At 41.5% G+C, this 23997-nt stretch overlaps 4 protein-coding genes across 9 annotated transcripts; 1 reads left to right on the forward strand and 3 right to left on the reverse strand.

The window, feature by feature from the left end:
• The first annotated feature begins 881 nt into the window (after positions 1–881).
• On the forward strand, positions 882–5445 carry pelo (pelota mRNA surveillance and ribosome rescue factor). Its single transcript, XM_061706693.1, has 13 exons — positions 882–1098; positions 1522–1614; positions 1815–1965; positions 2186–2276; positions 2905–3068; positions 3140–3200; positions 4028–4189; positions 4320–4366; positions 4434–4507; positions 4593–4664; positions 4872–4946; positions 5051–5082; positions 5293–5445. Exons 1-13 carry the CDS (start codon positions 1058–1060, stop codon positions 5385–5387), a joined length of 1158 nt encoding a protein of 385 aa, XP_061562677.1. The 5' UTR covers positions 882–1057; the 3' UTR covers positions 5388–5445.
• A 164-nt stretch (positions 5446–5609) lies between these two features.
• paqr4b (progestin and adipoQ receptor family member IVb) lies at positions 5610–9214 on the reverse strand. Its single transcript, XM_061706704.1, has 3 exons — positions 8944–9214; positions 7728–7946; positions 5610–7146 (listed from the first exon to the last, which is right to left on the reverse strand). Exons 1-3 carry the CDS (start codon positions 9197–9199, stop codon positions 6713–6715), a joined length of 909 nt encoding a protein of 302 aa, XP_061562688.1. The 5' UTR covers positions 9200–9214; the 3' UTR covers positions 5610–6712.
• A 597-nt stretch (positions 9215–9811) lies between these two features.
• Positions 9812–16773, reverse strand: LOC133418214 (elastin-like). Of its 6 annotated transcripts, XM_061706679.1 has the most exons (24): positions 15938–16773; positions 15753–15830; positions 15561–15605; positions 15294–15335; positions 15167–15214; positions 15063–15101; positions 14924–14983; positions 14436–14474; positions 14305–14361; positions 13787–13855; positions 13624–13689; positions 13471–13533; positions 12745–12792; positions 12566–12604; positions 11666–11737; positions 11522–11599; positions 11367–11426; positions 11235–11300; positions 11102–11161; positions 10948–11010; positions 10695–10736; positions 10415–10624; positions 10269–10325; positions 9812–10207 (listed from the first exon to the last, which is right to left on the reverse strand). In XM_061706679.1, the coding sequence occupies exons 2-24, from the start codon at positions 15769–15771 to the stop codon at positions 10203–10205; spliced, it is 1347 nt and encodes a 448-aa protein (XP_061562663.1). In that variant the 5' UTR covers positions 15772–15830; positions 15938–16773; the 3' UTR covers positions 9812–10202. The 6 variants fall into 6 exon arrangements, 5 of the variants coding, with proteins under 5 accessions (XP_061562663.1, XP_061562662.1, XP_061562660.1 ...); XM_061706678.1 differs by having other exon boundaries at positions 9812–10325; positions 15753–15791; XM_061706676.1 differs by having other exon boundaries at positions 9812–10325.
• On the reverse strand, positions 16297–23404 carry LOC133395240 (spidroin-1-like). The gene is made up of 23 exons (XM_061664000.1): positions 23323–23404; positions 23166–23239; positions 21361–21414; positions 21225–21284; positions 20947–20997; positions 20512–20562; positions 20390–20440; positions 20269–20310; positions 20113–20154; positions 19514–19573; positions 19376–19432; positions 19273–19302; positions 19119–19190; positions 18977–19027; positions 18636–18662; positions 18533–18553; positions 18403–18450; positions 18306–18335; positions 18181–18234; positions 18023–18094; positions 17892–17945; positions 17030–17464; positions 16297–16421 (listed from the first exon to the last, which is right to left on the reverse strand). The coding sequence occupies exons 2-23, from the start codon at positions 23230–23232 to the stop codon at positions 16297–16299; spliced, it is 1554 nt and encodes a 517-aa protein (XP_061519984.1). The 5' UTR covers positions 23233–23239; positions 23323–23404.
• Between the last annotated feature and the right edge of the window lie 593 nt (positions 23405–23997).

The following is a 23997-nucleotide window of genomic DNA, read 5'->3' on the forward strand; positions in this document are numbered from 1 at the left end:
TTGCACTGGACTTCGCGCAGTTAAAATCAGCATTAAGCTGACTCCGTCATATTTGCATGTTTTGTTTTCTATATTGCGTTAGCTGTTAATTCAGAGTATGTTCATTAATGTGCACTGTCCCGTCGGAATAAAGCAATAAAAAAATACATACATACATAAAATACAGAATCAAAACAATTGACATTTTACAGTTAATGCAAGAAAGGAAAAAATGAATCAAAATCCCCCAAAATTTAAAAAATAACACACACACACACAAAACTATTTAGTAGTCTTGTAGTAAGTGAATGCACTGAATTTCATGTAGCGCCTTTCTATAAAGTGCACAAACTTAATGCCTCCCATTCATCCATTATTCAATTATTTATATTGACCAGGTGTCACCAGCATGGTGCCAGCGGTTACCCCCAAGTAACACTAAAATTAGTTAGTGAAAATTAGTTAGTGATGGGACATTGTGATCTCCTAGGAACATTTTTAGAAGTGATCATTAGAAAATGCAAACCCTTGCAGATATTTAGAGAAACAAAAAGTGTTGCATATTAATATATATCTGGTTCCTACCTTGTTCTATTATTGTGAGAAATCATTAACATGATCAGTTTCGTCACACAAATGAACATAATTATCAGTATTAATATCTAATTCAAGCTAATTTGAGTATATTTCTATTTTTGATTTGTGTATCTAACTGGTAGCCCTTCACATTAATCAATACCAAAGAAGTAGCTTTCTGTATAAATAGGTTGGTGGCTATAGACGATATAAAGTTTACTTAGTGGTGAACAAACCACATACAATATGGCGGTGATGTTGACGTACGAATCAGTCTCTGGCCAAAATACCCGGATGTTACCGCCCATTCGTGTTTCCATTTACTGTTATGGCGACGTCACCTACGGACGCTACCACCTTTCATTTGTTTCTTTTCTTGTACGAACTTTATTCATTTTCACGTTGACCGCTAGTATGAAGCTCGTCACGCGGCCGGACGCTGTTTAACGTTCGTGAATCTATACCATTTTCTCTTCAAAAAGCCGTATACACAAGAGCGACCATGAAGCTGCTTCATCGGGACATTGAAAAAGATAATGCCGGGTCAGTGAGCTAACCTAGTTAGCCATCGTAGCTAGCCCTGCATGCTAACCCCTTTTTACAGCAGTTGCCCACGTGCCACGTACCAGCACGTTTGTTGACATCTGGTGACGAAAATAAGACATCTCATAGCATTTATTCATTTTTTGCATACTACGAGGCTGTCGGACGTCTCGCCAGCTAGCTGAAGTGTAAACAAACCAAATAATACTGAAGTGCTATGTGTAGTATGCGTTTCCTAACTGCTATTGGGCTATCATGGCATATATTGTATATTGGAAAAAATCCCAAGGCACACCACCAAACAAAATGTATTTACAAATGTACTTCGTGTCAATCTGAGCCTGTGTCGATATGCTGAGTGAAGTTTTGACATATTGAGTGACATCATCATCATCATCACTCACCTGCCATCCACTTTTGCAGTCAGGTTACTCTGATGCCAGAGGAAGCAGAGGACATGTGGCACACCTACAACCTGCTGCAACAGGGGGACAGTCTGAGAGCGTCCACTATAAGGTACCCGCCCGGGTATTGCCGTTGAATTGGTCGAGTTATTCGATTAATCATTGAAACCCTAGTTGAGTGACATCTTTAGTTGGAGTTGGTCTGCACCGCCATCTGGCATCTCTGTAATTGTGAACGAAATCCAGCACACTGGCTAAGCAGATGTCCCCCACCCCTTTTTTTTTCTTTTTTTTTTTTTCTGAACGCCACAGAAAAGTACAGACAGAATCCACTACGGGAAGCGTGGGCAGCTCAAGAGTTCGGACAACTTTGACGTTATGTGTGGAGACCATCGACTTTGACACGCAGGCCTGCCAGTTGCGAGTCAAGGGCACCAACATCGAGGAGAACCAGTACGTCAAGGTCGGGACTCGTCTCCAATAATTGACTAAGGTTGACTCACAAATGTCTCCTAAAAATAGTTAGGGTTCTTCATCTCAACAAACCAAACCAATAATAAATGTCTGGTAAAATCAATACCTTCCTGACAGTGTTAAAAAAAACAAAAAAACAATTACAATATAGTGTTTAGCGAATCCATTAGGTTCTTTTTAAAATAAAGTGTGTGTGCTTCACTCATCAGATGGGGGCTTACCACACTATTGAGCTTGAGCTGAATAGGAAGTTCACGCTCGCTAAAAAGAGTTGGGACAGCGTTGTGTTGGCCAGAATCGGTAAGCGGGAATTGTATGACAGTTACGGTGCCGTGAAAAAGTTCCCCCACTTTAATGTTTAAGAGCAACTAAACATACAATGCCATTTTTAAATGGTGATTTTATTTATTAAGAAGAAAAAAAAAAGACACCCTCAGCAGCAACAACTGACATCAAGGTTTTTCTGTAACTGGCAATGAGTCTTTCACAGCTCTGTGGAGATATTTTGGTCCACTCGTCCTTGCAGAATTGTTTCAATTCAGCAACAATGGAGAGTTTTCGAGCATGAAAGTACTTTTCAAGGTCACGCCACTGCATTTCAATCAGATTCAAGTCCAGAGTTTGACTCGGCCACTCCAAAAGCTTCATTTTGCTTCTTCTTTTTATGACTTGCTGGTGTGTTTTGGATCGTTATCCTGCTTCAGAACCCCAAGTGCGCTTCAGCTTGAGTTCACCAACGGACGGCCAAACATTCTCCTTCAGGATTTTCTGGTAAAGAGCAGAATTTGTGGTTCCGTCAATCACAGCAGCACAAATACAAGCATTTGAGGAGGGGGGCCAATACTTTTCCACAGCACCGTATGGATATTGAAAATGTTACTTTTGCACGATATGATCCATTGACGCTTGTGCGCGGACTGCGCCGCAGACGAGGCGTGCGACGCAACGCAGAAGGCGGACGTGGCTGCGGTGGTTATGCAGGAGGGTCTGGCCAACCTGGTGCTGGTGACCCCCGCCATGACGCTACTGCGTGCCAAAGTGGAGCTCACCATTCCGCGCAAGCGGAGGGGAAGCTGCACCCAGCACGAAAAGGTGCATCTGTCCTCCAGTTGTTTCATGCAGTACGGTAATCGTATGTGAGTGTGACTGGCGTCTCCTCGCAGGCTCTTGAAAGGTTCTACGAAGCCGTCATGCAGGCCATACTTCGCCACATTAATTTTGATGGTAAGACTTTACTGAACTTACAAAAGGTTCATTTTCAATTGTCACCCAAAAGCCCTATATATTTGATACAAATTGATTTCACTTCGTGACGGGACTCATAACTTCAAAAATTCGTATCTCAAATCATATTTCCCCATTGAAATGAATGGGAATTTCATTAATCCATTCCAGCCTCCTTTTAAAAAATATATATTTATTATTATTTTTTTTTTAAATAAGTAACACTTAATAACATTGTACTTTATAAGAACTGAAAGTAATGACATAGTTAAATAAGATGTAAAACATTGAAACAGTTTTTGCCAGATCTTGGGCTTCAATCCAATGGACATTGTGCAGCTCCTTTTGGTGTGTGCACCTTGGCCAGCTGGGGGCAGTATATTACGGACATGTTAGACTCCTTCGCAGGGGCGGGCACGTGTACCACACATTACCCAAAGTGCCCCTATATGTGCGATGTGCCCCCTGTGCTCCATTAATGTTTTTGTTTTAATTTATTTTATGTTTGGTTTGACAGTAACCAACTAGGGGAGTGGCAATAAACAGCTTGAAACCTCTTTTGATTTCAATATATTTATTTTTCTATCTGCCAAATTGCTGCTTGTTGTGAAATGAGTTGAGTTGCATTCACTGCCACCCATATCTCCAATTTTGGCTCGCAAAGTCAATGGAACAAATCGACCCGACGACGGCTTGACTTTGCAAAACTGGAAAATTGGGTCACTCATCTCTCAAGGCAGCACTTTTGTCAAACCTTTTGTGAGTGGTGTGTGTTTTATTATGGTTGCTGCGTTGCGCTCTTGACTTGCTGTTCGCTTGCTCCTCAGTGGTGAAGTGCATCCTGGTGGCCAGTCCGGGCTTCGTGAAGGACCAGTTTATGACGCATCTCTTCAAAGAGGCCGTGCGACAAGACAACAAGCTGCTGCTGGAGAACCGACCCAAGTTCGTGATGGTCCACTCGTCGTCGGGTCACAAGTACTCACTCAAAGGTGATAAGGGGAAGTCTTGTAATGTTAAAGTCTTGCTCAGTAGCAAGTCTTGTGTGGTGTTGGACTGGAGAGAAAAGATACACCATAGAAAGAAAGCGTGATGTGAGCGCTCCTGCTTGGTGTTTTACAGAAATCCTCTCAGATCCCACAGTGACAAACAGGCTGTCTGATACCAAGGTGACATTCCTCTCTTTCTGTATACAGCATACAGTGTTGATTTTTAAGCGCGATTCTTCAAATACAGGCTGCGGGAGAGGTGAAAGTCTTGGAGGACTTCTACAAGATGCTCCAACATGAGCCTGACAGAGCTTTTTACGGGTTAGCATTAGTAGAGCGTGGTGATTTTTGACCAGCATTCATTTCAAGTGGTGATGGACTCGTATCTCTCTACGTTTCCTCACAGACTCGCTCACGTGGAGAGAGCCGCAGACGCCCTCGCCGTCGACACTTTGCTGGTCAGCGATAAGCTCTTCAGGTGAGTAACATGCGTGTTTCCCAACCTTTAATCGAGCCAAGCCACATATTTTACATAAGAATATCTCCCTCCACCACCTAAAAAAATAAAAGTCACAAAGTGTATATACTGAAATACTGATAACCTCGTCTCAATGTACTCACAAAAGTAGTTACGGTACTCAGGGTGAATTCTATGCTCACTGCTTGTTATTGCGTGTCTGCACAGACATCAGGATGTGCCCACAAGGGCACGCTACGTCCGCTTGGTGGATAAAGTGAGAGACAGTGGCGGCAATGTCAGGTAAGCCTGGGAAAAGAAAAAAAAAAAAAATGAAAATAAAATAAAGCACAGCGAGGCCACATTTGAGGTGATTTGTGGCTGTAAAGTTATTTTTCTTCACGCAGAATATTCTCAAGCCTTCACGTCTCCGGTGAACGTAAGTTGCTCAAAAAATGTATTTGGTCTCTCTATATCATTTTTCCCTCTGGAGAGCAGGTCTGGAATGTAACCCCCCCCCCCGTGATAAACAGACTCACTGTATTCCAAATGCTGTCTTGATTGTATTTGCAGCACGTGTATGCGAGTGTTGGTTGATATGTTTTAGCATGCCGCAATCAGTGCAAGTCATTCTACCTCGTTTCTTTAGAACTGACTCAACTGAGCGGAGTTGCGGCCATCTTGCGGTTTCCCATTGCCGAGGTTTCGGAGGGCGAAGACGACAGCAGCTCAGATGATGATTGAGTATAAAAACATGGATGAATTTAAAAAAAAAACAGTCTTGTGTGTTGTAAATATGAAGTGTGTATCGCTTTATATAAATTTTGTTTCCACCAGAATTCAGACCAAAATGGATTTATACAGTAACTGGCTAAACAACTGAATTCCCCCCATCAATCTACTGTCCCCAAAGTAAACCAACACAGGAAAAGATGCAAAAATATACAATTTATTATGTCTTTTTTTTTTTAAATAACCATTTTGACCACTGCATTTCAACAAGCTACTGTCCAAGTCAAGTAAGCAGGATTTTTTCCATGTGAATTCCACAATTTCTTACACGTGTGATGGCGGTTAAGCACCAAGCTTACCCTAGTGCCACCAGGGCTAAAGTGCATTTAAAAATATACACAGTATCTTTAACCCTTACATACTGTTTATTTTCGATGCACACATTGTATGTTCAAAATTGACCCAGGCCCAGAATATGCTCAAAATAATTTACTAGATCATATACTACAGATCCTGTCTGTCAACATTAATAAATGGATGATTATTCCTTAATATTTCAGAGAAATCATTGCTTACGTGGGTGCAGCTCTCGCACCTGTCTCGGCACCCTTTGACCTGTGTTTTTAAAAAATATATTTTTACTACTAACATGCATTTTAGTCTAATTTCCAGAGGGCTGGAATTAAATCCTTTAACTGCATTTGTTGGTACTGTGTGGATGCTACAAATTTGGTGTACAGGAATGAAGACAGCAAAATGCTAAACGGTTAGCAATCGTCATTAGCATTAGTGCGCCAGCGATGACCATTTTAGGTCCAAAAAATGCTACGATTCAGCTCACTCCTACATCACGTATGTACATTAAAAAAAAAAAAATTCCATTACACATCCAACAGTTTCTTAAAAATCATTTATAGACCGGTTCTCTGTCGAGTTTGGAAACATTTTACCTGGTTCAATTAAGGCGTGCGACTGCATTAAATGTCCGAGTGAAACATGGGTTGTAGTGGCGCAAACAAAGTTCCGGTGGACTTTTTTTTTTGTCTCGGCGGAGCTTCGAGGCAGACATTTTGCGTCGACCTATTTCTGAAGTTATTCGATTTTTTTTGCCTCCCCTTCCCAACAGCCCTACATGAGCATTTGTAATTTAAATTTGTTGAGTCACTTTCAGAAAAGTCATTCAAATCGCAGGGTGAAAGAATGACATTTGAGGGATTTTTCTCTCTGTCATATGTGAAACTTGTGAACATTCTGTAAGGTTTAAACTATACGTCACACCCCACTGACTCCTAAAAGTCAAATCTATCAACCCAGCTTGTCATGCGACCATTTGTGGGTCACTCTTCAGGACACTGGTAGTTCTTGACCCAGGTCAGATCCTCCAGCGTTCCCCAGTGGAGGTAAATAATGGAGCAGATAACCATAACGTGCATGATCTGGTGACTGTTACCCCAGTTGTCAAACAGGCCCGGGACGAAGCGCTCGGGGATCTGGACCACGTTGACCACCCCGCCCAGCACGGCCAGGGAGTCCATGATGACGAAGAGGCGCAACGAGTCGGGGCTGCCCACCCCGCTGCCGTACGCGCGGAACAGGAAGAGGCTGAAGCGGAACACGGCCTGCCACACAAAGGCCCGCAGACGCAGGACGTTGGTGCGAGCCGTGGTGGCACAGTAGATGCCGTAGGCCGACAGGAAGACGTAGGCCAGCATTGCGGCCTGCTGCACGGCCGGGAAGCAAAGGAGCGTGATGTGGATGATCGGAAGGGCACCTGGGGACAAAGGAGCATGGGCGAAGAATTTACAGCACAATACGGGGTTCTTCCCTGTTATTTCGCAGCCCCGCTATATCGCAGATGTTTTGATATTCCCGCTCAAAAGCTTTGTATTTGCCAATACAGGCCACAAGATGGCAGAATTTTTTTTTTAACTTTCAAACGAGGCCTGACTAACTGAAGCTCCTCCCCCTAACTTTAACCTACTTCCTCAACAGAAAGTTTTGCAGCGAATGGGCTAATTTGTGAGTGCCGAACCGTGACTATGCAGGGTTCACTGCACTATAAATGTTTTCATTCATTACTCGTACAAACAATATTTTCTGTAAATTTTATGCTCGCATTTGTGTATTCAAATGTAGTGTGTTTGGATCGTGTTTTAACAGGTTCAAATATTTGGCCTTATATGTTAGCATTAAGCTAGCAGACTTGTGAGCCAAAGTTATATGGTTGGAACATTTTCCTGTTTGTCTTTTATGTCAGTGTCACTGTAAACTGACAAATGAGCACGCTATGCCTGGTATTTGAGGAACCCTGCAAACATTTATTTATTTTTTGCCAAGGAGTCAAGATCACACCTAGCGTGTTCACCAAGCAGACGCCGACCATGTCCAGCGAGAGCAGGGTGTCGTACACGTGCTCCCCGCCGACGTGGTTCATGAACACGTGGTAGAGCACGGAGCCCACGGTGGGGCTGAGGCAGGCCAGGTAGTGGACCACGCCGATCCAGACGCTGTCCACCTCCCTCCAGGGAATGCTGAAGGGCAGCAGCACCAGAAACAGGAAGAAAGGGATCCCTGAGGAACGCCAGAGAGGTTTGAGGTTGCCGATCAATTGACCCGTCCACACAGAGGAACCTGACAAATGTTAATAGCCTTTGCTTCCCCTCTGTAAGAGTGTTACACTTAATCAACTTAGTGGATAGTCAAGGAGAAAATTGAGCATGAAGGTGATTTTTACACCAGGGCAAGACAAATGAAACCTAAGAGAAACTGTTACAGAAAAATCTTTAAATACTCTTATATAAAACATCTGTTCAAACGCAAAACAGGGATGGGAAAACCTGCGTTTATTCAATATCCATCTTTGTCCTCGCTAGTAAGGCACACTCGTATAACAACTGTTTTACTAGTGATAATTTTTCCTACTACTCGTGCCACGTTTGGCCTACGAGAACAACCTTAAAATGGATATCAAGGACATCGAATAAATGCTCCAATGGCTTCAATATCCTTTAACATTGAATAAATACTCAAGCAGCTTTATGGAAAGACCAACTATTGATGTTACACTTTCCTAAAAAGAAGACTATTGATGCAGTTTCCGAAAAAGACACCCTACATTTGAAATCAAATCAGAACTTCCTAATCCTTACTTTGTCAAATGGTTACTTTTTTCCAACCTCCGTGGCTGACAAAACACAGTCTGCTTTTTTGTTTGTTGCGTTTTACTTTTGAGTTGAATCCCTACTTTTCTTTTAACCAAGTACCTGCACTTCAACTCGAGTAAGAGTACTTCTTGCCACCTCGGACTGCATTTCCATACTCATCTGCTCAAGACCCAGTTAGCAGCGGGATATTTCCGGGACAGGGATTCCCAGGGCAGATTACAACTAATCCCATTATCCTAATTACACACGCCTGTCAAGTCAGTTTGGAAAATTGGCCACAAGTGAGAGTATAGTGGACATCTGCAACTTTGTACACGTTCCCCTTGCAAGAACCTGTTGTTTATTTAAGGCTAATAAACACCGTCTGTTAAAACACGTGTCAAACAACAAGGTGATCGACTTACCATGGCTGTAGATGTTGCCCAGCTCATTGTGCATGTAGAAGAGACTCCGCGCACACTCGTGAGCGGTGGACACTGGGCGATAGCCGGTCAGGACGTATTTGTTAAACTGAAGATGCGTCGGGGTTTTGGTGAAGTCCAACAGCCGCGGCCCCCGGGTGAACCATCGTGACGACTTCCCGCAGATCCGACTTCCGCGTGCGTCGGGCATCTTACGGCAGGCCGCGGGAGGCCGCGACATGGCCGAGACCTCCGCCATCCATCGCGCAACTCTGGTGGAAGGACGGCAGAGGCAAGCAACCCGTAGCGGCACGCTCGCGGCCGGGGCCAATCAGTGCACGCTTCTTAAGGATAAAGCAGGGCTAATCCTCACCAAAAGGCCATGCACGCTATTGCCTCTCATCTAAGTGAATAAGTCAATCACACCTTAACCTCATTGGAAATAGATCGTTGGAGGTTTTTTTTTTTTTTTTTTTTGGGGGGGGGGGGGGGGTGACAAACGAATGTAACTCGTGGCAGTTTCTGGCATGTGCATCATGTGCGGCCACACACGGCCTTCTTTTGGAGTTAATTTTGCTTGGAAAACCAGCTCATTTGTGCATTATCGCCAACATCTGGATTCAAGTGTGTCAGCAAAACAAAAAGTTTAAAATACAATTTGCTTGTTGCACATGCGCAAGTAGATGAAAAATGTACTTGCATTGTCTCAAATTTTACAGTTTCATATGGGATTTTCATTCAATCATTTCTCTGCAACGCATAGATTCGCCTTATGTATTAATGGTGCTACACAAACTTTGCTTGCCAGGATCTGGTTTCACGGTTTTTGCCTTTTTACAAACTGTAGGACCAACACACACAAATCTGAAGTGTATCTTTGATTTTAATCACACAAATACTGTACAATAAACATTACAAGTAGCTCTAAAACCAAAATCGCCATGCAAAATAAATTAGAAAGCATTTTGTTTTTATATAGAAATATGCAAGATATATTTGAGGCAAAACTGACTGATTCAATCAAAAACAGACAAGCAGAGGACAAAACTCCATTCTTCTTGTTTGCACGTACAGTTAACATGCAAGCGCAGAGTAGAAAGATGTTGCAGGGTTCATTAAGAGGTATATATTTATATAATACATAGATAACATAGCAACTCAATGTGTAAAAGGTTTAAAGACTAAGCAAGTAAATAGAGTAAACTAATATACAATCAGGAAGTGATGACAAATATACAGTGGCACATGTGATGACAGCAGTGTTAACCTGTGTGAAAGAACAATGGATTAACCTTTTTATATTTTTATGATTTAAATCCGTTCCTTACCTTGGTAGCCACTATTTCCAACGAAGCCATTAAAGTCGTATTTACCATTTTTTGACCCTGAAGACAAATGAAACTGTCACACAGTGGTCTTAGTTTTCGGCGGTTTATTAACTGCAGTCGAATGTAATGCAGTTTGTGTCTCTTGCCTTGAGGGTGTAAATGCAGTTTGAGGCGCTGCTGGATGTGAAGCTGACGCGGCATCTGCTCGGGGTCGTCCGGCTGCGCCGACCCCCGGGCCGCGGCCTGTTGGTCCGCGTCGGCGGAATCAAACGAGAGCCCGCCGGCGCCCCTGAGGTCAGAGGGGAGGTCGTCCGATCCCATCGGCACGGGGGCGGGTGCCGCGGGGAGCGAAATAACTTCGGAGAGGAAAATGATTATCGTCTTTTATCAACATGCTTTATAGGCATTGTAAAATCGATGTTTTACCTTCTGGTTGTAGTTTGCTTCCACTTATGTAACCCACATTTTCTGAAAGTGATTAAAAATAAAAATGACTGCAATGGCGGTAAAATAGTTTTCTGCAGCCTTCAAGTTCTAAAAAGAAAAACTATTGATGACACTTTCCTAAAATGAAGGCGACCCAAGTAATGAGTTGACTTGCTTGATTACTGTCACAATAACTTGCGACTTAAAACTTGAAGACTGATGACTTGCACATTTGTGACTTATTCCCACTGACCATATTTATTATTCGCCATGCCCTCGCCATCGACTGCTCGTGACAGAGTTGGATCACCTCCCACTGAGAGGAAGCAAGCACAAAAATTGTAAGATTTTGTTCCAATGTAAATTCTGTGAATAGGCTCAATAAAGTTTGGAAAACACTGCTCTACCTGATCGCCTTTCAGAAGCAGATTCAAGAGGTTGGCTCTGGTGGAGTCCCTGGTTATCCACTAAAAGATTCAAATCAAATTATGTACAAATGACAGAGTTAATATGTGCTACATGATTGAAAAAGAAACAAACCATTTTTCCCAGCAGGCTTTCCGTCACCCACCAGGCCTTGTGGCCCATAGGAAGCGTCACCACCACCTTGGCAATTACAAGGAGATGTTAAAATAAAAATGCTTATAAAAGGTCACATTTGAAGCCTCTCACCATAGTTGACATTTGGTCCAAATCCAAGAGGGCCTGACTGATATGGCGAGGCTCCAGGACCTGGGGGAGGGGATTCAAAATGAGCTACATGCAGTAAACAGAGGACTCGTCCAGATTGTGGGTTAGTTTCATGGATTTGATGTTTATATATTTACCGTTTTGGCCAGCACCAGGATATTGGAGTTGGGGGACAAATCCAACAGGTTGAACTTCATGGGGCATTCCGCCATAACCTGCACAGGAAATACTGTTGCCATCAGGACAAAACATTTTTGTATGTGTCAAAACACTTAACTCACCATATTTGCCAGCCATGTGTCCATTGCTGCCACGACCGAGAAGGTGGCCAATATTGGGTAAGCCACCATAACCTGACCAGCGAGGATATAGTTATAGCTTCAGGTGACTTTACACCGATTTTTATCGGCTGATCGCTATCGGACGATATTTAACATTTGACGATCGGCTTTAATGTCATAATTCGGCGATCCGATTAATGACTTCATTGACCGGCTCCGCAAAAGACAATGCCGCGTGCACGGTATATTTGAATCCAAAGGCTAGTTTATTTTTAGCCTTGTCGCGTGTCTTTTGACGTAGTACTGTAAATATCTGACGGCCAATGAAGTTATTTAAAAAAAACGTCTGCGGTGTGGAACAGACAACACGTAATGCCCGGATCAGACAAATTTGCACTACGTCAGACTACTGCAATAAAATCTTGTATTCCAATACCACCACATCTCGTTTTTTTTACAATCATTGGTTTGACCTGAATGATTAGAATAAACGATCTGACTAGAGGAGCGATTTCCGACCTTATGGAGCCAAGGAACATTCCAATTGAAAAACAAACACCAACAAACAAAAATGTCACAAAAAGTGGATACATCAATTACTGTATTTACTTCCTGCCATCCAATAGGAGACCATTAATTTGTTCTGTCTGTCACTCTGCCTCACTGGCATAATAAATAGAGGAATAAAGATACATTTATTGTAAATATATTTTTGAGCAATTAAGTACACAAGTATATACAGTAAATGAACAGGTCATTTAAACAGACATTCCTCCATCTTGTGATCGGATCGGTGATCGTTTTTTTTTTTTTTAACCCACTGATCGGCCCCAAAAATCCTGATCGTGCAAAGCCTACTTTTTATAGCTTATTTACATAGAGTATCATATCTATACTTACCATATTGTCCAGGTACACCACCACCCGTATTGGTTCCACCTATAATTTACATAGAGGATTTGGTGATCCTGAAAGCTTTAAAACTTTTTTTTTTTTTTGCACTGCATCCTAATTATACACTGCCAATATATATATCAGTGACATAACAATGGCCAGTTTTGACCAAACAATATGCCTACCGTATTTTCCGGATTTCAAATCAGCAGTGGGTTCATAGACGCCATAGCCTGCACGAAAAATTTACAGTTTCAGAAGCAGAGTTAAGAACGTTTCATAATGTTTGTAAACAATAGTCAAGTAGTTCTGGGTGATCGAAAGTGATTATCTTGAACTAAAAATAAAAATGTTTGGGGCTGCATCACCAGATATAGCCCAAGGGGTTTAGGGTAGTTTTCAGTTTACTTAAAATGAAAAATAAATTCAGCAAAACCTGGTCGGTGAGGAGGAGTGAGTTGATGGCGCAAATAATTGTACAGAGCAGCTCGCAAGACCACCTAGTGCCTTCTAACCGGAAAGACAAACCAAGCCATCATCGGGTTTGTTACAAGTAAAATGGTCATCTTTGTATAATTCAGACCATAAAGGCTAGCCTGAGAGCTAACGTCAGCGCTATAGCATGAATAATCCAAGCAACAAAGTCAATTAGCTAGTCCCTCAATAATCATGTTTGCCATGTCTGAATTTCCACCATGTCTGTTTTTGAATCAACTTCGCGCATGAAAATACATGTTTTTTTTTTTCCCCACACCTCAAGCCATTGACTTTGTTTTTCCCCAATCGCACTGCCTTGGAAGAGGTTTGTTTACAAGTAGTGGAATTAGCGCTTTGTCACCCCTAAGTAGATGTGATGTCGCAATGAACAGGTCTGTTCCTGTCACACGTTTCGAAATTCGTATAGTACATACCGTAATTACCGACACCATTAGTTCCCGTTTGAGGGCTGCCACCAAATTGCAATCCGCCAATGCCTGAAAACAACACCAAAGAAGAAGAGATTGAGACTCTTTGGGGGAAATTAAAGGTTTTAAAAATTTCAACGTCCAACAACAAAAACTCACCATACTTTGCATTGGATTTCTCAGGACCCATCCCAGTTGGACCACCGTAAAGTAAGCCCACCATTCCTGATGCAGTTGGGAGAAAATGATGCTGCTACTTGTTAAAATTAGATTTTCCTGACCAAATTACAAACAAAAACGAAACTTCCAGGATCAAACATACCACCGTACACTGGGCCTTTTATTCCATTAGGACCGAGGCCAGCTGGCTGCTGCTCAGGCCGACCCACACCTGCAGAGGTCAACATCTCAGTGAATACCACATAAGACCGATGGATATGTTATTTAAAAAAAAAAATTAAATTAAAAAAAAACTCTCTCTACCCATGCCAGTGACATAGTGACAGGCGGAACAATTAGATGTTCTTCCACTAGATTGCAGAAGGTAGAATTAACCTGTGTATCCACCTGTCACCATTTATACATCATAATACAATATGAATAATACAACAATAATACACTGAACAGTGGCAGTTTCTGGTATGTGCGGCCACACGGACCATTCAAGCTAGGACCGCCACTGACAAACAGTAGCAGAGATTTGATTTAAATATACTGTATATAGCCTACTTTGTGTGACATTTGTTTTATGGTGTTCTGTGAGCTTTTTATAATTTAAATTATGTAGCTTGGCCTAATCAGATTTAACCTCATTTTCTTTATTAGATGGCATAGTCTCACCATCTAGTGCGGCTGGAACTGCTGGGGCGCCATTGTAAGGAACCTGCAGACCACCACCTGCAAAAATAAAAACTTCAAAATCAAACAAAAATTCTCAGAAGTGGGATCCAATGAGGGCCAAATTGTCATACCCGATTTTGCGTTCATTGTCGGAACACCGTGGCCAAGATCTGCGGGGAAAAAAATAAATATAAACGCTATTACGCATACATCTATTTAGGGTCGCAGGTGAGCTGGCGCCTATCCCAGCTGAGTTTGGGTGAGAGGTGGGCTACACCCTGGACTGGTCTCCTGTTAATTGCAATAATCCAAATCAATTGTTTTAAATAGGATGGTTACATTACATACTAGCATAGTCAGGGTGGACACCTGCAACATAGCCATTTGGATAGCCTGGAACAACAACAACAACAAAAAATAACTAACTTAGTGTTAATACATTACTAGTTGGAGCCTGTGTTAAGCATCCAGTTTACCCGCTTTAGAATTGCCAGTTTCTCCATTTCCTATAAATACATCTGATTTCATGTTTATGTACCTACCACATTAAAAATGTATTGCACATTCTGCCTAAATACAGGGCGACAGAGTTGGTTCAAAGCTTTGTTTAAATTCTTACCTGGGTAAGAGTTTCCCTTGACATAGCCAGCTGCTGCAAGGTTGGCTCCTTGACTGTAAACTGAGTAAGCATAAAAACAATATGAATTGTTTATTGTTGTGAGGGCAACACTTTTGGGGTGAGGGAATTGGGTACTCACTTGGCTGTTGGGGTTTGCCTGCATTAGGATATCCAAGGCCTGCAAGCACACAAATATGAGTGAGTTGGGACATTTGTCATGATTGGTTGGATAAACAACCTTACCTGCTCTGTATCCATTAATAGGTACAGTATGGCCTCCAGTTCCATAACCTTTGAATACATAAGATATGCAATTTAAATCGATTAGCAATTAAAACAAAAAGTGGCGACAGACGTAAATTTGATTTACCGGGTTTGGCACCAAATCTGTTTGGAACACCTGCTCCGTAACCTGACAACAAATACAATGTATGATGAGAAAAACAAGAATGGTACCTTGACTAACAAGTTTTTTTTTGCTTTGTGGGGCAAGCTAAAATTTGAGTTTCATAAACTCAGCAGTTCAGTTAATCTAATGTAGCCACAGTTCCCTCTGCACTTTCAGCTCTTTCTTGAACAGGACAAAAACAAATACTGACATGGGGTGAGCAACTTTAAGCAACTGAATCATAAGTACCTTTAGTGTTGGAGCCCGCCAATGCACCAAGTCCTGCATTATAGCCTAGGAGGGACAAAAGAAAAAAACCTGACCCATTTTCATATCTAACACACACTGCATATTCCAAAAGGTGGCAAAACATTTTACCCCACAAATGTATGATAATCACATGGTAAATGATACTAGACACCTTTCTTTGCAGTGTTTTACCTGTTCCAGGTATTTTCATCCACTGTCCAGTTGTACCTCCTGGGGCACAGTATACAATAAATGTGCATTTATTTTTTACTAGGAGCAAAGAAACATGATAAAACATTTACATCAACAAATGCACCACATTGTTGAGCTTTATACATAAAGCTCATTTGATTCATCAACTAGTAGACAGGATTTACCAGGTTTGGCTGCTTTAGGTCCCTGTCCTTTGGAGACTGAGGCTCCTCCTACATTCTCTAAAACTCAGGACAGATTAGCAGGTTACATTTAGTCAACTTGTGTCTTATGGATAATTTTTTTTATTTTGGAACACAAATCGCACGTCATGCACAAAATGCAACAAACTAAGTACAGTGTCAGGCATCATATTACATTAAATGATTACATTTGATGTTATACAAGTTACAGTTACAAACAGTGTTCGAACAGTCAAACGTGCACGATGGGTAAACATCTCATTCAGGATTCCGTTAGTTGACCAAAGAACCCAAGTTCCCCTGAAAGGACACCTTTGACCATTAGCCGGTCCTGTGCTTCCTCAGTCTCTAGATTCTGGACTTCCTCCTCCAAGGGAGCTGTAGGAGCAGGTGTTTGCTCTGGATGGAGGACGTTCTCTGAACTCGCAGGAGCGTAACCCTCGCTCGTCGCCCACCCCAAAAACATCTGGACTTTTTTGTGTGCGCACAGCGCCGCCAAACACATAGCCACACGTCAACTTCACAATTATGCTCTACCAACCCGACTTTGACAAGTCTTGCCTGCTTAATTTGGGGGGGGAAAAAAAACTAAAGGTTTTATGAAAAACATTTTGGAAGTGCCAGCACCCATGGCATATGCTATGATTCAGAGATTTAAGATGATTTTTTGTTAAAACCATGAAAAACAATAACATGCAAGATTTGCAACTCAAAGATGAGAAACTTCATCTGTCAAGACTGGTATGATACAATAACTTCACAGTTTAGCTAACAGATAGCTGGTCTAACAGCTAAGCTTCACGTCAGTTATGAGTTTAACTGAGAGGGAAAAAAAAAAAAAAAAGTAATCGCCAATGGTATTAAAAAGTACTGTATGTGGTTGTGAATGTGATAGTACAGCTAACAAATGGAAGTACAGCTATTGAGTGCAAAGTCGTTAAAATTTTAATACGACTGAGCAAGATTGCGTGACTTGACTTAGGACTTGCATAAGCCAAGTTATGACTTGCTTGAAACTTAAAAAGGTCAAGACTTGAGACCGACTTATGACGTGTAAGACCTCTTGATACTTGCCTTGACGAAGGGCTGCAGGATTCTCTCCTGCTGGTCCAGCTTCATAGGAAGGGGCCTTCAGACTTTTGTCCAGTGGTCTCATGGGTGCTGACCCTGAAGAGTCTTTATGACCAAGCTTGGGCTCTTTACCCTGAGGGAAAACCGGTGCATAAACCGGTGTAGCCTGCGGGATGGGCAGCGGCTGCATGTAGAGTTTCCCCTGCGGCACAGGTGAGGGCAGCTTCTGGTACTGGTCTTGGGTCACCAGAACAAGCCGGCCACTGGTGGGCTCAGGCGCCAGAAACGAGTCTCCTTCGATGATTGGTCGTTGAGGTGTGGCGCCCTCCCAGGGAGCTGAGCCTGGTTGCTGAGGTGAAAGAACATCACCTTTAAGACCTTTGCCATTAGGCGCACCTGGGATCTTTGGACCGTTACCATACGGCATCTGGACAAATCCTGAGACGCAAACAAAAGCATTTTCATATATTGTTCAATCGGATTACAGACGCTACAGTGTCTACACATGGGATGTCATATCAGTTTGTGCAAGTGTTATTTAGGCTATTATGCTAGCTAATGCTATCAATGAGCCTCATGTGAAGGTGGTTTCTGTTGAATAATTTAACTACTGAATACAGTCTACTGGGTTCATGAACGTGTACATGCTAGATTCAGGGCGTTGGTGCTTTATGGTCCTCTGTTTTAAGTGCCACCTTGTGGCATCTATACACAATCAAGAACCCATTTTGGAGAGGGGCCTCAATAAGTTAGATAATCAATAGGAGTAGGGCTCTGCCCCTAATCACCAACCATAAAACAATTGGCACCCCCACCCCTTCATATACAAAATGCACTGGTGTGCGCTTGTGCATACTGTACTTACTAGAGTTTGGTGCTTTAGCCGGTTGATTTGGTATGCCAGCAAAACCACCAAAGCCTGTGGATATAACCATATACATAATACAAGTACAGCAGTTCATCCCAGTTTGGATGTCACAACACAAGGAGCACTACCTTGGCCAGGTAACATCGGCCCAACGCCTTTAGTGGTCTGAGGGGGCGAGCGTGCACCTAGCCATCCATATCCTGCATACAGTGGTTCATATTTATCATAACACGATACCAAGAACAGAGCGCTCAAATGGCATAAGCATTGGGCTCCTGAAACACACCACTAAGTTTATTTCCAAATCCTCCAAGTGCTGCACCATTTCCAGTTTCAGGGCCTGAAGGGAAGCACAATCAGTATGATGTTGTAAACACTAGTGCTCTACTGTTCATATTAATAGGACGTCACCATATCCTTTCGTGCCACCAGCTCCATAACCTAAAATCAAACAATCAATGTACCATTTTTTTTTTGGGTCGTATCAGTGATAAGTGTTATCCACTACCATTAGGTTTGGCTCCATATCCATTGGGAACAGCGCCAATTCCATAACCTTGAATAAAAAGATCCACATGGAGATTAGACAGAATTGTAGCATACATACTTTTGTTGCATGTTCTTAGAGATGTTAGTACCTCCTTTGTTTGCTCCATATCCTTAAAAAAAATGAAAGGACGTTACTTTAAGAACTACACTTATATGCTGTGTACACATTTTAATGTAAAATGCGAGCCTTACCACTAGGCTTGACAACATTCCCATAGCCTAAAAAAAAAAAAAAAATACAAATAAAATTTTATGGTAAAATGACATTCAATCCTCTGGATAATTTAATTAACCTAATGTGCCTGTTTTTGGAATGTGGGAGGAAGCTGGAGCATATAGTTTAACCATAGCTACCCGGTTTTACAGGACACTTGGTGCCACCATGACCTTCAGAATCAACAAAAAGTCCATCATACTGATTCTATGGCTCGATTAAAAAGATAGTGACAGTGACCACTAGTTGGCAGGTGCCTGTACTTAAATGGCGAGATAACCAACGTGAACAGATGGGTGCATGCATGTGGTGAGCTTACCATTGGGGACAGCACCTTGTCTGTTGGGTACACCCGCTGCACCGCCGTATCCTGAACATTTCAAATCATCATGGGGTCAAAAACCTGAGTGAGCGAGACAATGACAAGTGACTTTTTGGCCCATCAGTAAAGTTGTTCTAACCTGGTTTGGGTCCTTTCATTCCTCCACTTCCATAACGTGGTCCCAGACCCATTCCATAACCACCAGTGTAGCCTAAGAATACACACAAATGCATGGCCTTCTTAACATTGTATTTACAATAGTAGGCGAGGTCAACGGAGACCGGCTGTCTCACCACCCATTGGTTGTGTACCATAACCGTATGCTGAAAGAACAAAATATACACACTATTAAGGATAGGTGTTGATGAAAAGAGCTGTAAAGAGAAATTCACTTACCCTTGCCATGGTTCCTGGTAAACTGGGGAACCCCTTGAATTTGAGACACTCCCACACCTGCACCAGGACCGTATTAACAATCAAATACAAGTTAACGTTGAACCCACAAGAGAACAGTCGAGGTGTTTGTTTCATCACCTGCTCCATAATATGGCTGGCCGTATCCTTTCATGGGTTTACGTCCAGCACCCACCAGGCCTGTTTCAGGACAATACGTAATGCAAAAGATATTAACAAATACATAAATGGATCTGCCTTAAAATGTCATCTAATTATGTATACAGTCCATATCAGGGTTCCCAAACATTACCATTGTTACCAGCTCCATTTCCGTTTGGTAAAACAGATTTTGCTCCATATCCTAAAGAGTAATTGTTGTAGTATACTGTAATTAGTCATTAGTGCAGTAAAATCATATGTAATTGTCTATAGATGCCACAAGATGATGGCAAAGGACTACTTTTGTCTAAAAGCAGCTCAACTCGCTTCAAAGGTTCCTTGTCACAAACATGCCACCAAAACAATACTTTTATAACAGGAGAGTTTTTCAGCGAATAATTGAGGACTGGTTTAAAAAAAAAATCCACAAATTGCTACATTTGCAAAGGCCACACTGCAAATATACGGGGGTTCACCGTTCCTCAAAAGTATGATACAGGAGGGAATTTGATTTTCACTGATGTCACCACACCAACTAATGATAGTCTTTGTCCACAACACTACTAGTGGTCACTCACCATTTGGCTTGGCTCCATTTCCACCAAGAGCACCACCGTAACCTAAACAGAAAATTTTGTCATTACCATGTTGTAGGACTTCTGAAACCACATTCATTTACGCCACCAAAATGTGTGGTATTAAATGCTCAAAACTTAATACACCCTTCATCAGACCTTTGTTTCCACTCTGGGGTCCAGCAGGAGGACCTCCATAACCTTGAGAAGACAAGAGTTCCATTTCATGAATAATACCAAAGGTAACTACCAAAATCTTGTCATCTTCATCTAAAAGTACCATTGCCTTTATTTCCTTGTGCACCAAATACGCCAGCGTGATAGCTGTAGCCTGCAACGTGAACATTAAAAACAATGTAGGAGAGTACAATGTACAACTAGAATTTCTAAAGGGAAACACACCGTTGCCTTTCATTGGATGTTGGTTGGTGGGACCAGCATGATCGTCATATCCTGCATCAATGACAAAGTGGCACTACATTCAAGCCACAAATTATTAGAGTTGGATTGGATATTGTATTATAATCACACCATGTACCATTATATTTAGCTGCATTGCTATTGGATGAAACTGCTGGATTTCCCATTAAAAAAATAATAAAAATCCAAGATTACCATTTGGTTTTGTTTCACTAATAGTTTCAGTACAATGTGTTGCTATAGTTCAGAAATCTTCTGGGATACTTACAACCTTTGTGTTCGCAAACCAATGATTTTGTGTGATACAAATTCATATCAATTGATCTTTAACTTGCCATCATTGCCCCCAAAAAAATAAAAACTGTCAAAATCAACTTTACAGCAAGCTTCGACTATGCATGTTCAGTAAATTACTACCTTGTGGCCACCCTCCCTGAGCTTGCGCTGCACCATTTGCCGCACTGTAGCCTAAAAAAAACAAAAAAAAAATACAAAAAAAAAGTTAGAATGTGGGGATTCTTCAAAGCAGACATCAAATAAATAAAAACCTATCAATTAGTCAACCTTTCATTCCTGCTCCATTGGCAATTCAAGCAGCTAATCCATTGCCTTAAATTTGAGTGAAACACCAATCAAAAATGGGCTCTTGCAACATTGACTTAAGGTCATACAGCTTTTATTTCACGTTCACTCACCTACTCCTTTATTGGGGTAGCCACCGTAGCCATTCTGCGCACCCATTGGTGAACCGACACCTTAGGAATAGAAAACGGTTTTCACGTACTTGTGAAAAAGATTTCAATTCATTGTTTGGAGGTATTGAGCCTAAACCTTTCAATGGAATCAGCCTTCTTCCAGTGCCTCCGCCATTGTGTGCTCTCTTTCCTATAAGAAAAGGCCATTTTTAGCTGCGAACATTTTAATATTTATAATTAAAATACTGTTTGTTACGTAACATGCCCTCCCTCACCATTAAAGTGTGCTTCACGGCTAATGGGTACTCCAGCACCATAACCTTCAACCAATTACATATTTTTTCATTTAACCAGCAGTTCACGTGAATAAAGATGTCACTTTCCATTAACAAACTCTTTGAGAGGACTTTAAATGGCAAAAAATAAACAATAAATTTAAAAAAAATTAATAACTTGTCGTTTTATAGGAGAGTGGATTAAAGTTCAGTGCAATAGTCGTCCAAGTCCAGACATCCGTCAAATCTATCAATATTTCACAAACAGTGATAAATAACATCCAGAGTACCTTGGTTTAACCCCGAATAAAGTTCAGATGTTCTGGTAGGCTTTTCCTTACATCTTAAAGCGTTGAAAATACACTTTATAGACTTCACCCAAGTAAGACGCTTTTGATGATGTCGGTGGTTCAGGAGTGGCTTGGAAAACCGGAGTGCAATACTTGGCCACTTTGTCCTTCCATGCAAGAAAAACCGCATTGGTTGACATCTACGTGCTCTCAAGAAGACTCGTGAAACGCTGTGTTATCGAGTAGAATTTTATGTTATCCAAGACATTCCAATTTATTTAAATGCACCTGCATGTATAAAAATACTGTGGTCAGGGAAGACTTAAAACTTTTTGGAAGTCAATGCAGACATTGTGTATCAGCAGTAAAACCACTCTCTTGCCTCCTCACAGAGGGATGTTAAATTTAGACAGCTGCTGTCACCGACGCTCGAGTGCCTTTGATTTGGACAGAAAACGGAATATATGGACAACACGGGCACAGCTGCTAAGATTTCCGTTTGACAGGCTAGTTTGAAATTTGACAAGCAAATCCGAGCGTTTGAAAAAGACATTCATCTAAACTCTGAGCGCATTACAACATTTACGGTACAAGGCCGCAACAAGCTTAATGGCAGAGTATCATGGGACAGTATGATTTGAAGACAAACACAATGTTACAATATTTACATTCAAATAAAATACTTAAATGTTGCCATGTATTTAGTTCTCACCAAATTAATGTATTATTTTAAAGACAAAATTACTCATGAACGTTATCCATCCAACACAAGAGCTGTAACATTCTACCATCAGTTTGTTTTGATTGACCCTGATAGAAAGAAATTCGAGCCACTAAGTGTGCCAACTCCATGTTAATTTCAAAATGACTAAAAGGGAGTTAGCCCACTATAGTTCTCTGCGGCTCATTTATATAATAACAGCTGTTTTGTTTTTTACTGGAATTGTATATTACAGTGGCACAACTGCATCAGTGATGCATCCAATATTTAAGTTACATTTGCCTGCAATTAGGAAGTCTAGTACATGAGCAAGTTTGTAGATTTTCATAAGACAATTTATATATGCTATTACTTGCTGAAAGTGCAATAACATTCAATGTTATTGCACTTTCAAAACATTACAATGCTAAATATTTAGTGACGTCAGTATGTTTGACATTGAAATTGTGAAGACTGTCAATCAGAGAACTAGAGTGGGCTAACTCAATTTCTGTCATTTCACAGGAGAGTAGTTTTGAAATTTAATGGCGATAAGTGCAATAGTAGTCCAAGTCCAAACATCTGCCAACTCATTCAACATTTCTTGAAAGACTTTCAATTTGATACCAAGACTTCACTTCTAATTTTATTCCAAAAGTGTGTTTAGTGTACTCACTGCCAGTATGCGCACTCTGGACCAGCCACAGGATCAGCACACTCTGGAACACCAAGCGCCCTCTCATGTTGGACCTGGAAGGGGAAGAAAAGCCCATTTTTAAAAAAAAAATATGTTTTAAAGAGAAGAATAGGATGAAGTTGAGTGTGCAGTATACCCAATTTATGAGGGTCTCATATACACTCTGGCTGCCAAGTGCTCCTCCTCCAGTCTCCCACCCATCACCCCCTAAATCCACACCAGTTGTATGCACACACACGCAAAGTGACCAATTAGGGACTTAAAGCACATTTACACTTTTAAGTGAAAGTTGGAGACGCAAAGAGAGGGTGTTTGGACAGTGACCGTGTTTGGACAGTGACATCCCTCGTGTTTGTAGAGACAATAAAACCATCTTTGAAGCAGTTCAGGAAGGTCTCGGCGAGTGTTTTCTTTTAAAGGGTGATGGATGCCGACTCTCCGTAATGGGGGCACTTTGTTAGGAGTTAAACGAAATTAAAACATAGCTGGGCTTTTTTTTCATTATAATTTTTTTAATTGAGCATAAATTGAATGAAACTTGTTTACATTTAAAAATAAATTTAAACAAAAGATTATCACTAGCAAAATGTGTAAATGTTTTAAAATATATATATATATATATATATATATATATATATATATGAAGCATGCTCAAGCCCCCAAAATGAGCAGTCCTCGTAATGACAGACATGACCTCAGACGAGTGTGCAGTTAGCCCAGATGAGCGACTCCATGGAAACCGCAAGGGAGAGCTTTGAGTTTCCATGGCGTCATGCATACACAAAGTACATCCGGAGCGTCGGGCACCCCA

The sequence above is a fragment of the Phycodurus eques genome, chromosome 19 (genome assembly GCF_024500275.1).
Source record: "Phycodurus eques isolate BA_2022a chromosome 19, UOR_Pequ_1.1, whole genome shotgun sequence".
In the NCBI taxonomy this organism is placed as follows: domain Eukaryota; kingdom Metazoa; phylum Chordata; class Actinopteri; order Syngnathiformes; family Syngnathidae; genus Phycodurus; species Phycodurus eques.

Bases quoted from the DNA above. Each gene is read 5' to 3' on its own strand.
- pelo (XM_061706693.1), top strand. From the start codon at position 1,058: ATGAAGCTGCTTCATCGGGACATTGAAAAAGATAATGCCGG. The intron at 2,277-2,904 runs GTAAGCGGGAAT...ACTGCGCCGCAG, and splicing joins CGTTGTGTTGGCCAGAATCG to ACGAGGCGTGCGACGCAACG. The intron at 4,367-4,433 runs GTGACATTCCTC...CTTCAAATACAG, and splicing joins ACAGGCTGTCTGATACCAAG to GCTGCGGGAGAGGTGAAAGT.
- paqr4b (XM_061706704.1), bottom strand. From the start codon at position 9,199: ATGGCGGAGGTCTCGGCCATGTCGCGGCCTCCCGCGGCCTGCCGTAAG. The intron at 7,947-8,943 runs GTAAGTCGATCA...GGCGTTCCTCAG, and splicing joins GGGCAACATCTACAGCCATG to GGATCCCTTTCTTCCTGTTT. The intron at 7,147-7,727 runs GTGTGATCTTGA...CTTTGTCCCCAG, and splicing joins CTGCTTGGTGAACACGCTAG to GTGCCCTTCCGATCATCCAC.
- LOC133418214 (XM_061706678.1), bottom strand. The intron at 14,475-14,923 runs GTAAGAATTTAA...TTTTCCCCGCAG, and splicing joins CAAGGGAAACTCTTACCCAG to ATCTTGGCCACGGTGTTCCG. The intron at 13,690-13,786 runs GTATGTTTGATC...CAACTGCATCAG, and splicing joins AAAAGGCCCAGTGTACGGTG to GAATGGTGGGCTTACTTTAC.
- LOC133395240 (XM_061664000.1), bottom strand. From the start codon at position 23,232: ATGAGAGGGCGCTTGGTGTTCCAGAGTGTGCTGATCCTGTGGCTGGTC. The intron at 20,441-20,511 runs GTGTGTTTCCCT...TTCACGTTGCAG, and splicing joins ACATCCAATGAAAGGCAACG to GCTACAGCTATCACGCTGGC. The intron at 18,451-18,532 runs GTACTAACATCT...TTTTTATTCAAG, and splicing joins ATATGGAGCAAACAAAGGAG to GTTATGGAATTGGCGCTGTT.